Source organism: Homarus americanus, unplaced genomic scaffold, assembly GCF_018991925.1.
Source record: "Homarus americanus isolate GMGI-L3 unplaced genomic scaffold, GMGI_Hamer_2.0 scaffold48406, whole genome shotgun sequence".
Lineage (NCBI taxonomy): Eukaryota > Metazoa > Arthropoda > Malacostraca > Decapoda > Nephropidae > Homarus > Homarus americanus.
The window spans coordinates 1,287,620-1,302,361 of record NW_024753828.1 but is presented as its reverse complement, the minus strand read 5'-3'; the positions used below and the strand labels follow the sequence as shown (position 1 = coordinate 1,302,361).

General features: G+C 40.0%; 1 protein-coding gene across 1 annotated transcript in view; it reads left to right on the top strand.

Annotated features, from left to right (window-relative positions):
• Window positions 1–14,742, top strand: part of LOC121855480 — a 179,957-nt gene that overhangs the window by 140,726 nt on the left and 24,489 nt on the right. Inside the window, exons 9-10 of the mRNA XM_042350455.1 lie at window positions 10,854–11,006; window positions 13,130–13,273. Of these exons, the coding sequence (XP_042206389.1) occupies window positions 10,854–11,006; window positions 13,130–13,273 (297 nt within the window). The remainder of the gene's footprint in view (window positions 1–10,853; window positions 11,007–13,129; window positions 13,274–14,742) is intronic.

The window sequence follows — 14,742 nt, the reverse complement described above, 5'->3', positions numbered from 1 at the left end:
CGAAAGAAAGCGAAAGTAATTGTTTTCGTCACGATTTTATCCCACTTTCCACTGTAATACGTACGTCATTTCAGCAAAAATATTACATTTCCATATTTATTTCTGAGAATATATTCATTCAGGCACAGTTAAGGTAAAATATACTTGTGATGTAATATTTTAATGAAAATATTTAGAAATACGGTATTGTAGTTTTCTTTTGTTTCAAATTTAATTAACAAAGATTGATGTTTCAAATTTAATGAACAAAAATTTATGTATCTATAAATAAACTTTTAAAAATGAATACTTTATGTTTTACATCGTCCTGTGCTACCATACCATGCATTTGGCTACAGTGAGTTCTGCTATAACGCGTGTTTTGACAACGCGAATTGGCTCTAACGCGATTTATGAATAGAGGAACGATATTTGTATAACGCGAACGCTTGTTTGCTGTAACGCGAATTTTGCTTACTATTTCTCCAATTTTGTGGTATTAACAGTGAATATGGTAAAGAAGAATATCTCCAAGAAGCGTTCTGGTGATCGCATTCCCGGTGATGATCGTAAAAGAAAGGCTATAACACTTGAAGAGAAGCTCGATGTTATCATCCTCAAAATCACCCTTTTCCCCCATCAAGTTATATTCATATTTTTTCAAGGTAAAGTGTTACATTTACTGTATGATTTCATTATTAGATATGAATGTAACATTTATTTAGACTGCGCTATCCTTTGTGTTAGGCTAACTACTAAATTTTTTTCGATTTCGAGTAGTAATCTGCACCTTACCCTATTTTCTCCATAAGCCCTGTTATTTCTATTACGCGAATTTCTATAACACGGTGTTTTACAAGAACACAACTATCGCGTTATAGCAGAACTGACTGTACTTTGGGCTTGCTATGATGACGCAAGAGATCTGCCCTGGCAACTGTACCGACACTCACAGCTGGTAGTGCGTCGTTTCCATTGTTTACTGGCAGTTACTGGTAAATATTTTTCAACCTAAGGAAACTATTACCCGTTTAGAGGTCGACCCCCAATTTTTTGCCAAAAAATTTGGTCTTAAAAACTCGAACTACACACGGGTATATCTCAATGTACTCTGCTAAAGGACTTAAAAATTTTATCTCTTGTGCAAACTATGAGATGCTTATACGTACTCAAAATAATCGCTATCTTGCAAGAATACCAGCAATGTAAGTTACATTCTGTGAAGTCATGTCTGTGACATCATATAAGAGAAAACTTTAAGCCTAAAATAAAATTCATCCCATTACTCGTTATCACTGTATGTATATTATATATGCTGGATTATACATTATGTATGTATATTATGTATGTGCTCCATTTATGTATTATTTATTCAGCCTAGCTAGCAGCGTGTGGCAATGTTATTACCATATCCCACATGCTTAATTAATGTGCCTGGCGACGTATGGAAGCTGCTAATGTATCACTTGCCATACGTCGTCTATAGCAGTTGACAAGGAGCCTAGCTGAGGAGAGCACTACTCCCCTTTGTGTACATACCTCTTATCCAGTAAACTGAACCTACAAATCTATACAGGTGTTTGTGTTCTCTCCTGTATATTGAACTTATTATCCAGAACCTAACAATCACTGCCCCCTCCCCCAGCAGCTGTTGACAGCCAGGGGAGGAGATTAACGTGTACTCAAGGTTTATAAAGCAGGGAGTGTTAGTTTTTCACTTATAAAATGTGACTGACTTGATTTAGCAGAATATAACTTGAATTACTGGAATTCTTGCATGACAGCAATTCATTTGAGTATAGACATCCCAAAGTTTGCACTAGACATAAAAAATTTAGTAATTAACTTAGTACATTTGAGTACAGGTTGTGATAATTTATGCAGTCATGCTCAGCAGTTGTGGTTGCAGATGCAAAGCTTCGTGACATCACTAGTGTATAATAATCTCCATATGTTCTGGTTTATTACTGATCAGTTGTTTAAGCACAAAAGTAGCCAAGTCAAGCCATCATATATCAATTGATTTTAAAATCAAAATTATTAAGTAAAATGTTATAAGACAATGGTTTAGTAGAGCTGTTAATGTGTGTGCTGTGTAAGTGTCTTGGCATGTCACCTCACCACCTGACTCCTGAACTTTCATCAACTTCTTCAAATCCTGCACCTTGCTTGGCAAATTCAATAATATTTCTTTGAATGTTTGGCACGCACCCACCAATGTATGTAATAAGTCATTTATGTCCAGTGTATATTTTCAGCCTTCGGGCTGCAAACTTTTTCAATAAACCGTTTATTATTATTATTATTATTTATTATTTACACACAGGAATTAAGACAGCAAGCATCCAGTGAGGCACTTGTTGTGTGACTGCATGGAGGGAAATTAAAGGATCAGCTGTTGAGGATCTTATCACTTGGCAACACTGGTGCTTGTTACATTTCCATTCCATCTCTCTGATGACCCACACCTTTCTGCTTTCTCACTCCATATTTTAAAAGGTTTTGTAATATAATGTTGAAGGGATACAACTTTGCTCACTTACAGGTATACTCATCACAATCTCCCTAAAATACTTTAGCTTTAGTGTTATTCAAGACATCTTCAGGTCATGAGACCCACTAATCCCCCACCCTAGAAAGAGTGACCTGACATTCCATCAGAAGGTCAGTAGTATGAGACCATTAATCCCCACCCTACCTCCACCTACCCCCCAAAAAAATACTTTACCTACCCCTAAAAAAAAAAAAAAAAATACTTTACCCTATGTCTTTAATCAATACATTTTTTAAAAAATGCTCTCGATTTTCAACCTCGGGAAATATGTTCCCAAAGCCCGATTTTTTTCAAATTCCGACTAGGAATGATTTTCAAGGTTTTTAACTGTCCTTTAGCAACCCCCAATAGTTATTTAGCGTTTATGGCTAAATGAATACTGTTATTATTATATATTCTATGGTCTTGAGAAAACTCTGATAAGCGTACTCATCGTTATGTTTACATCATTGCTGATATTATCCAAATCCCACAAATTATGGACTGGTTCATTTTCTTCATCAACCAAGGCACTTATGTCAGAGGGACTTATTTGTGTACCTATTCCAGCAACCACAAGTGACACTGGTGTTGCAAAGACTAGATGGACTGCTGGACTTTGCTGATTTTTACCGTAGGTCAGAGGAACAATAATTTGATTGCCTTTGGTACTGGTCAACACTGGTACCCAATGTCAATAAATGAGTTTACTCATGAATTTACATAACTACTACTTTATTCTGAACCACTTATAACTCTAATGGGACCCAGACTGTTTTTATTGATGTTGGGGTAGGCTAACCTAATGCCTTTGCTTACAAATAATAAGCAGTTTGCTCTAGACCTTTAGTGTCCACTTTATCGATTACTGTACAGCAGCTTCTACCCGACAATAATACCGCCCAAGCCTCAAAACGGATATTACTAGTTGTGTCCCTTGATTTTTCAGGAAACCCTTGATCACCAATTTAATCCTCCTGACTGTTGGCAGTTTCAGAGCCATTTTGTCTTTTGACTTATGAATGATCTTTGAGCTCATGAATCAAAGAGAACCTCGACTTTTACTGTTTTACCCACACTTCAGACTTTAATTTGGTTGGTCGGTTCAGCGGCTGCACTCCTAACTGTAGGCATTTTTATACAATACAGTGATATCTCCGTTAGCCGTGACAATTGGTGCAGAGCACTTCCGGGAATGAGAGATTTCCGGGTAACAAATCGATTCTATCAAAGCCAGAAAAACATCCCTCATCCCCAGAATTTTCTGGGTAATGGAAAAATGTTCTCAGAAGTTTCAGAAATTGCACATTACAGTAGGATGTCAAGTTTAGCGAGTCTTAGATTCGCGATGCATATGTTTCACATCACTTAAAATTTCCAGCCTCTCAAGAATAGCGATTTTCATTACTGGTTTCACGAGTCAATGGAGAGTGGGCAGCGTGCATTGTTGCAGTCATTTGTTATCTACCGTGTTTTTGTTTACAGCAGTTAGTTTAAATGAGTGAGAGCGAGTGGTGCAGTGACCTTGGATTATGTAACCCATTGTGCTTACGTTTCGCGAGATTCTTGTATAAATATTAACGATTCTTGTGTATTAACAATGAGTGAGGTGCGTAATGTAAATGTCGGGAGCGGTTCTGGTAGTAATGATGGCCGTTGAAAAGGTCAACAAGGAAAGTCCCAAGCTAAACGTGACTACCGTAAGGGGATCAGGAAGAGGAAGTGCACCCTTGAAATGAAACAAGAGATGCTCGAGACGATCAAAAGTGGTGCTTATACTTGTGAAATCAGTATAGGTTCAACTGCCCCGAATCAACCATACACTCCCTTAAGAAGAACAAGGAAGCCTTAACTGCTTCTATGAACATATTCTCCCCACGATTTTCTGGTAACAGCACATTCTTCGATATTTTGCAACAAAACCTACTGCTTGTTATCACAGAACATTACCTTCACAAGTGGGTGGAAAGAAGAAACTGTGAGCAGGGTGACCTGTCTGGGCCACAGATAAGGCATCAAGCACGTGTTTATTATGCTGCAGTTGCACAGAAGAAACATGTTAATTCTGCACCACCGTTCAATGCTTCTGTTGCTTGGTTGGCTGTGTACCACAGGCAAGGCCGTGGGCTCGTAACTCTTCTTGACCGCCGTGCCCACCATTTCTCTGTGGATGTCGGTCACACTTGAATAACCTTTATAGTACAGTAGGGGGCAGTGAAATTTTGCTCAAAGCTGCACTCTTCAGGCATTGTTCCTTATACATATCTAAGACTCCATGCCAAATTTGAAGCTGATATGTCGAGGTTTAGTCTGCCGCATTTTCTACTGAAATTTTTAAATTTACCTACAGTACTAGCCAAACAGCCGCTGTGGCGGTGCAATGTTCTGTTCAGTGTTTATCAACTTTTTTTTCATATCTCTTATTTCATTTAAGTTGTCTTGTTGCAGATGAGTATGGTGCTATGCCTATATTGATTATCAGCCTTTTCTCATTTCATTTCTCAATGTTGTGTTACTGTACTGTAATGTAGGGGAGACACCAGTTCACAGAACCGGACAAGACTCCCTACACTGGCTGCCGCTTGTGGCCGATACTTGATTAGTGATTATGCTGGAGCTGCCATTGCTACTGCCACCTTAACTGACTATGGCATTATCACAAAGGATGACAAGAGTCAGGTTATTGGACCACATAAGCTGCGGGATGCGAGACAAAAATACCGATTTAAGAGGCAAGAAATTGAGATGGCTAGTTTAGATAATTTGACGTCACTCTATTTTGATGGTAAGAAGACCGCCACTCGTGTGATGATAAAGAATGAGAAGACCGAGAAATGGAGTTCGAGGATGATGGTGAAAGATCATTATGTCATCATGGTTGAGCCTGGCAATGAATATCTCACACATGTGACTCCCAAGACTGGACACGGAAAGCAGATTGCCAAAACTATTCACGAGTTTCTGGTGGAGAAAAATCTAACCCAGCAGCCCATTGTGTGTGTTGGTTGTGATGGAACCAATGTAAATGTAGGATCAGAAAATGGAGTCATTCATCATCTTGAAATGTTACTTGGTCACCCGCTCCATTATTTCATATGTCAGCTTCACGGAAATGAGCTGCCTTTCCGCGCAGTTTTTTATCACTATGATGGTAAACCAAGTGGTCCTGAGCATTGGCGTGGTCCCATTGGAAAGCAGATCAAGGAGTCTTTGTCTGAGCTTCCAGTTGTCGCCTTCCAGCCAGTCAGTTTCCCTGATTTCCCTGTGTTTAATGATGAAGTGGAGAAAGATCTGTCCTGGGATCAGAAATACCTGTATAGGATTTGTAAAGGAGTTATCACAGGTGTTGTTGAAGATGACTTGGCTGCTATTGAGCCAGGTCCTCCCTGTGTGTCAAGGTGGAACACCTTATGGAGTAGAATCCTCAGGCTGTATGTAGCAACATCAAGACCCAGCCATGAGTTGAAAAGAATTGTCATTACAATAATAAAGTTCAGTGCTCCAATGTGGTTTTACATCAAGATACACCCTTACGTAACACACGGCTCAAGGAACGTATTCCAGTCCCTGCTATATATGAAACACCTGAATAGTGAGGAGGAGACGATAGTGAAGAAGGCTGTCCAGAGAAATGCATACTTCGCCCACACAGATCAACTTCTTCTTGGTATGTGTGCAGATGAGGACATGACTGTTAGAGAAAAAGCTGTCTCAATGATAAGAAAAATTAGAGAGGAGAATCAGCAAAAGGAAGAATGCACTGGCAGATCTGAAGAGGAGGAGGAAGATTCTGATGCTGCTGTTGACGAGAATTTGTTAAACTATACTGATGAGGAGGGTAAAGATGGAGATGGGAATGAGGATGTGCCTCCTGTAGTCAACATGAGAAAGGTGGTGACTCCGAAACTAAAGTGGCAAGCAAAAAACTATCATTCCATGATTAACTGGAGGAATGAACTCAAGACTGAGCCTCCATACATTGCTTCTCTGTCAAATGTACAGGTTACTGACATTCTTGAGACACCATTAGTGGTGCCCAAGTGGCCAAACAGCACTCAGGCGGTCGAGAGAGGCATAAAAGTGATGACTGAAGCTTGCACTGAAGTGACGGGATACGAATCGAGAGATGGATATATTAGGCAAAGATTATTGTCTAGGAAAATGATGCCAAGGTTCCGCACAAAAAAGAATTTCAATATGAACTTGTAATGATTTTCTATACGGTGTACCTGTAAAATAACATGTGAATTAAATCGATGTCACCCATGTAAAATTTATCATTATCCTGGAAAACATTAAATGACACCTAATTTTTGGTATACACTAAAAGTTGACAAAAAGTCGTTCGCGATGCGGCAGGGTAAGTATGCATGAAATGGCATGAAATTTTGCACAGGTGTTTGTTACAGCCATACAAACGATGCCTGAAAAGTGCAGCCTGCAACTCAAATAAAAGTGTTTTTTCCCTGCCCCCTATAGTACAGTACATCCATCTTTCCTCACACAGCCAAACTATGGAATGTTCTGCCTTCTTCTGTGTTTCCACACTCATACAATCTGTCTCACTTCAGAAAGATGGTTTTCCGGCAACTTCGTGGTGTAGATTAATAAAATCTTTTCTTTTCTAATTTTAATTTCTTTTTACTCTTATTTTTTGCCCCCTAGGCCCCATTGTGGGTCGATGACCTGTACCCGGGTGGGCTATACCCCGTAAAAAAAAAAAAAAAAGTTTGTCCGCTTCCATGGGGAGAGTGCATCGGCTGATGTCATAGCAGCAAAAAAATATCTACCTGTCTTTAAAACTCTTGTAAAAGAGGGTGGTCATTGCCGAGACCAGATTTTCAATTGTGACCAAACTAGCATTTTCTGAAAGCGCTCACCTAAGACCACTTTCATTACCAAGGGGTGTAAAGACTTCAAAGGACAGGATTACAGTTTTATTCACAGCTAATGCAAGTGGAGATTTCTTGATGAAATCCCTGGTTGTAATAATTATAAATAATAATAATAATTAACGGTTTATTGAAAGAGCTTGGCAGCCAGAAGGCTGAAAATATACAGTTACATATTTGGGGAATGGGTTTCGAATTACAAATAATATACAAGTAACATAAGTGATACAAATAAGTTATATAATAACTAGATGGGGAAAAGCTCAAACTACAGGGCATTTCAACATAGTGACAGTGCAAGAAGTAGTATTTACTGGGAGTGAATACACTGATTTATTACAAGTTATTGATAATTTTTACAATGGTTGGGACTGGGCTGTTCTTATAGCGATCAGTTCGTGCACGTATGGGCTGGATGCAGTTGTGGTGTCGAACAGCAATTCTCGGGCTAGGGATCTCAGGTGGTAGTAGGAGCCGGTGTCGAAGATGGTGTAGAAGCTTCTTACCAAATTTGCAGATTAGGTCGTGGTGATGGTCAGTGAGAGTCGAAAGGGTCAGTGTGTTGAGCGCTTCTTGATATGTGGAGTAGGAAGGGGAGAGAATAATCTTGCATGCCCTCTTTTGCACTTTTTCTAGGTGTTTATGTTGTGTGGCATTTAGGGAGGAAGACCAGGTAGGGGAGGCATAGGTGAGCTTGGGAAGTATGAATGTTGTGTAAACACTGAGGAGCTCGGGTTCAGGAACTCCGAGGGACTTGAGTCGGCAGAGGAGGTGGAGACAGAAACTGGACGATTTGACAACTTCCCTGACGTATGGTTTCCAATTTAGTTTGTTGTCTATGGTGACGCCGAGGAGCTTCGTGGAATCTACAACCTGGAGTGTGTTCGGACCTAAAGTAATGGAAGGAGGTGGGACAATGTCGGAGGAGAGGTTGATGTGCATAACCATGGTCTTGGTATGGTTGTTGGTGGCCCAGTTTTGGAGACTGTTCAATAAATCCTGAAGGGCGGTATAGTCGGGAGCAGAATTGTTGACTCTGACCCCAATGGTGGAGTCGTCGACATATTTCCAGCGAGCAGGGGTTTCTCTTAGGGCATCATTGATGAGCATAAGGAAGCAGAGTGGTCCCATCTTGGTGCCTTGGGGGACGCCACAGGTGAGTGACTGAAAGGTGGGGACAGCCCCTCGGAAGCGTACAGCTTGGCGTCGGTCACTGAGGAAGTCTGTAAGCCATGGTATAAGACTTCTCCGAAGCCCGAGGTCAATAGCTTTATTGATGATTATATTGTGGTCGACTAGGTCGAATGCTTTAGTGAAATCAATGAAGGCGACAGCTACAGACGTTTTTCGTTTCTCGAGATGGCGGTATATGTAATCGAGAAAGCTGACAAGACAGTGAGTGGTGGAGGAAGTTATTAACCATGCTGCCTGACCTAGAGCCTACCGTCATGCCAATATGTCGCAGCTTAATGATTATTGGACGTCTAATAAGAAAGCTTGGGTTACAACATCTTATGCACCAATTGGTTTGACAAGCACTTTGTTCGTGACGCCCAACAGTTCTACCAGAGGAAGAACATTGACTTCAAAGTGATCCTGGTGATGGATAATGCTCCGGGACACTGTTAGTTTCTAATTGGACACCACCTTAATGTACAGGTTATCTTCCTTCCTCCTAACACCACATCACTTCTGCAGCCACTTTCCACGAATTCATCAGTAACGTTAAACTGTTCTACTGTTAGTCACTCTATAATGACTTTCGTCAGCAGACAGACTCATTAGTTGAGTTACAACAAATTGACTCTCTGAAAGTGACCAGGCTCTACCAGCACCAGCTAACCACAAGGAGGAGGAGGAGGCAGAAGAGATGACCAATGACCTGGCTCCTAGCACCTCACCATCCTGCAACCGTGAAGTGGTATCAGTTTGTGATATTTGGAAGAAATATAATATTAAAAGTGCAGTGGACAGAATTGTTGAGGCATGGTATAAGATTAATGTTGCAACATTGCTACATGCATGGAAGCCTTTGTTCACTAACTCCGAGGTAAGTGGGGCAGAGCAGACCGAAGCAAGCAGGGAGAGGCGGTCCATGGCAGCAACACTAATGGACACAGTGGAGGCAGCGCGGTCAGTCCCAGCACCTGGATTTTTGGTTGTTCAAGTTGAAGATTTGCAAGAAATCATTTGTCAACATCAGCAGCAACCGACAATTGAAGAAATGGAGTGGGATGAAGAACAAGAAGAACAGCAAGCAACACAAGAGGTTGACATTACGCCGGGTGAACCTACAACACGTCATCTGATTGATGAGCTCACAAGCATCACACGTCTCAGTGAGCAGCTACAAGAATACAATAATAAATTTCATCCTCGGAACCTTATCTGCCCTGTCCTTGATAAGGTTATGGAGGAATATAAGACCTTGTACATGTCCTGTGTTAATGCTCATCAGCAGGCCTGTATTACTCGGTACTTGCGCAAAGCCCAGCCTGTTATTAATGCCTTGGCAAACATCACTTTAGGAGATGATGATGGCACCACCAATGATGATATTGAAGTGTTGGCTGACTTACTGGTGAAAGAGCTGCCTCAAGACTTTGAGGGATTTGATGTTGAGGTGTAGAGGAGGGAACAGGGAGGAAGCAGTAACCAGCCCTCCTTGCCTCAGAACCCATCAAGCAGCCCCGTCAAGCATTTCACCGACTTCATCAAGATAAGTTATTCTGCAGTATGAGTGTGTATAAATATTGTTATCAACAATATGTACAATATAAATATTTATGAATACATTACAGTAATGTCATTTTCCTGGGTGAGTTGTAGGTCATAATAGAGTGGGTTCAGGTGACACCTCAGAACCGATTAGGCTTATTTACATGTATTTCAGCGTCACTCGTTTTACAATTTTAAATTTCACGACGCTAAAACCGGTACCAATTAGTCTCGAAACTTGAGATCCTACTGTACATCATCTCTCCAACCCAAAAAGGTATCCACCATCCCCGGAATTTTCCGGATGCTGGAAATTTTTTCTCAGAATTTCTGGAAAATGTGCCTGATTTTCATCTCTCGGGCCCGTAAAAAATTCCGAGGATGGGGGATAGTTTTCTGGGTTCAAGGGATGATATAATGGGCAATTTCTGGAACTTCCAAAAACATTTTTTCGTTACCCGGAAAATTCCGGGGTTGAGGATTTTTCTCCAGCTTTGAGAGAGTTGTCTTGTTACCCAGAAATTTCTCATTCCCAATAGTGCTCTGCACCAATTGTTCCGACTAACGGAGATATCACTGTATTCATATTGGCATAAAATGATAATTGGCAACTCTTGGACAATGGCCACTCACTCACTTCCTTCCTCCTGTTGTGCATGACACACAAGCTGACATTCATTAATTATATGTCAAAGTACGAATTTAATTTATGCTCTTCTACACAATTTTAGATAATGGCTGATGTAGAGAGGGAGTTGAGCCAGGAGGCGAGAGAGAGCAGTGAAGGTGGGCGGCCCATGACCAGGGAGGAGATCCTCAGCCTCACCCTGGGTAGTGATATTGCCAGACTGATGGAGAACACTGCTGACCCTTATAGTCTACAGGTTGTTCCTTTACCATTAAATAACTTAACAGATGAATATAATAAAGTAGATGTTCTTTATTTATGTTACTGTAGCTATATTAACTCACTCATCATTATAGCTTATTGAGTTATTTTGTAATTAAAGCAAATTAAGAATTGTTTCATGGAATGTCTTGCAAGAGTGAAAGTTTTAGTGAATTGTTATTATTAAAGGTGTGTTTTTAATCTGTTGTGTGTTAGTTATGATGTATGTGTGCCACAATGTTTCTGGTTTCCCTGGGAAGCTGTTCTATTGCTGCCTGGTTCTGATCATTAGAGTATTGTACCTGATATGCGAGTCTTATTTTTTCGCCCCCCAGGCCCCGTTGTGGGTCAACGACCTGTGCCCAGGTGGGCTATTCCACAGAAGAAAAAAATTTATATCATGCTAAACAATGCATAGTTTAGTATAAAGGTTAATCCACATTAGAAATAGGGTAGATATTAACTAGAGCTCTGTTGATGTATGTACACACCATTTTGGAAGACATAAGGGCAGTGCCGTACATAATAGCTGGGGATCAACCTTGCTGTGTGACTACCAGGAGACCTGTAGTCCAGTCCAATATTTTCATCTGGTGTTTCTAGAGATTCATGAGATCTTTGATTCGCAAGGTCTGGGGTATCATTGTAGGGTTGGTGTTGAGGCAGTTTTTCATGTACAGTACTGTACTACACTATGGTGAGTTACACCTTGGGGTTAATTATTATGTATTTATATACAGTATAGTACATGTGAGCAGTAAATGGGGTCTGTTACCCAGTGAGTGAGATCAGTATGGAGTTTTGTGTGTTATGTTTTCCAGATCTGTACTTTTCCTCCCCACCAATGTGCAAATCTCTTCTGGTTAAATAAGATTTAATTTCCTTCCTTTACATTGTTGTCATTATCATATAACAAACATGAGCTTTTATCACTTGCAATTTGATAATTACATAGCCTGATGGCTACATATGTTATGGAGAGCTGCTACACTTATTTGACTTATGATTTTTTGTCATCTAAAATAGCAAACTTCTTTTCAGGTGAGGCTAATAAATGTTAAGAATTTTTATGCATTACGTGACTGCAGTTTTGTCATGAGCTTGGGATTTGGTAGGGTACCCCATATGACTTCTGTGTTTGGAATTTGGGATTTTTTTTTGGCGAGAGATTAGGCCACCCAGGCACAGGTCACTGACCCACATTGGGGCCTGGGGGGCTAAAATGTAATAATAATAATAATAATAATGTAACATAAAGTGAAATATTTTTTTCTCTTCCATCTCCTTAATTGGGTGTTGAGTATTTCTCCCTGTAATATGTGTGTTTGGACAATAGGGGAATCATTTCATCTAATATCTGGTTGTATGGCCATGTTTCATTTTCACTCTTCTGCAAAGCCTGGTAACTACTGTACAGATGCAGTAGCTACTTCACTCCGGAGCAGTTGCTCCAAGTATATAAGAGATTCATTCGTCCTAACTTGGAGTACTGCTCTCATATCTGGGGTTGCTCTTCTTCTGTCCAACTATTAGATAGGGTGGAATCAAAGGCATTTCGTCTTATTAACTCTCCTCCTTTAGTCGAAAATCTCTCTTCCCTTTCTCTTCGCCGCAATGTTGCTTCACTCTCTCTCTTTTACAGGTGCTTTAACGGGCAATGTTCGGTGGATTTGGCATCCTGTGTACCGCAGGCAAGGCTGTGGGCTCGTAACACACGTCTTGCCCACGGTGCCCACCGTTTCTCTGTGGATGTCGGTCACGAGAATAACCTGTTATAGTACCTCCTTCTTTCCTCACACAGCCAAATTGTAGAATGCTCTGCCTTCTTCTGTGTTTCCATTCTTATACAATCTGTCTCACTTTAAAAAGCTGGTTTTCCAGCATCTTCATGGTGTAGATTAATACAGTATAACCTTTTTCTTCTCTATTTTCAATTTCTTCCTGTTCTTTTTTTTTTCTCCCCCCAGGCCCTGTTGTGGGTCGTTTGACCTGTGCCCGGGTGGGCTAATTCCCGTAAAAAAAAAATTGTGTCCATCATTATATAATACTGAACCTCATGAAGCCCAGTTAACATTTTTCTCCCTGGTTGTGTGATGTGTTTATACATTACAACCGCAGGGCATACTGACACCACACCAAGTAGAACTGGCTAGACTGTGGCGGCAGCAACAAGCTGATGAGAGAAGGAAAAACATTAATGCCGAGGTTCAACGTAGACTGGCTAAGTCACACGTCCTTTATGAGCCGACACCATTGTTAAAGGTAATCATATATAGAATAAACAAATTCTTCATGAAACATCATCATTTTTAAAGGTAACTAACAAAATGTGCCATTGGTCTCATACAGTTGACTGAACATGAGAGTAGCTGCAGGTAGTACAGCATGCCCTTCTAATTTGCGGATTTTTAATTCGTGGTCCTTGATTATTTGCTGGTGGCACCCTGGATGTACCCAAGAATGTCTCAGGGTAGTTTTAAAGTTGCTGGCATTTTTTTGTAGCCGGGACAGTAATTTCCTTTCCTGTATTGCATATACAGCTACTCCTCGACTTATGACCACCAAGACATACGACCGCCCCAGTTGTACGAAAAACATTTCAAATTACGTATTTTCGAGTCCCGACGTTAGTGATTGCGCTGTGTACTGACAAAATTTTCGTTTGTAATTCCCTTTAAAATGTCTCGCATGCTTAAAAGTGAGAGTTTTGTGGTGCTGAAAAGAAAAAGAGACACCCATTTTAGATTTTCTATGTACTGTATTATCTTCGCATTTTCGACTTATGACCAATTCGACTTAGGACCTGGATTTGGGTCCCTAACCCCGTCATAAGTCGAGGAGTGGCTGTATGTATATATATATATATATATATATATATATATATATATATATATATATATATATATATATATATATATATATATATATATATATATATATATATATATATATATATATATATATATATACTGTATATATATACATGTACATATACACAGTAGTACCCCGATTTGCGCGGTCAATTGAACCCACAGGGTACCGTGTTAAGTGAAATCCGCGTAAATGGAACAACAGAACATATGGGATTAATTCCAATAGAGACTGGCCCGACCCCCAAACTCCACTTTTTCCGACACAATACCTATGTTCTCGTAAAAATAACATCTTAATTTTATGATGGTACATCCACACAATAAATACTTAAGAGAAATAGAGAAATACAGTCGCCAAGTTAATGTCCATTCAAATAATGGACTCAACTCCCTCCCCCTCTTCTCACACTACACTGCTGGCTCTTCCCTCTCTGAGAAATTTTGGGGGAAAACCACTAGATTTTAATAAATAATACCTCAAACTAAAGTTAGGATAATATAATTGACATTGCTGGATTCCTTGTAAGACCAGGAATATTTTGAATATAAATGTCATATATTTTGCACAAAAGATAACATATTTACTCAGAGTAAACATTATATCTAAAAATTTTGTCTAATGCAAAATATATGATGTTTATATTCAAAATGATCATCAAATTGTAAGAATTCCAGCAATGTAAATTATGTTCTGGCTGGGTAATTTGTATGAATTTTATGAGCTAAAACAAATATCTTCAGTTAATAAAAAAAAATATTCTTCAGGGCACTATCTGTCAATCAAAGTACCCCACCTTGCCTCCCCCCTCTTCCAACCGCGCCAGATGGTCGATCCGTCCCAACCCTCCCCCCCACCCC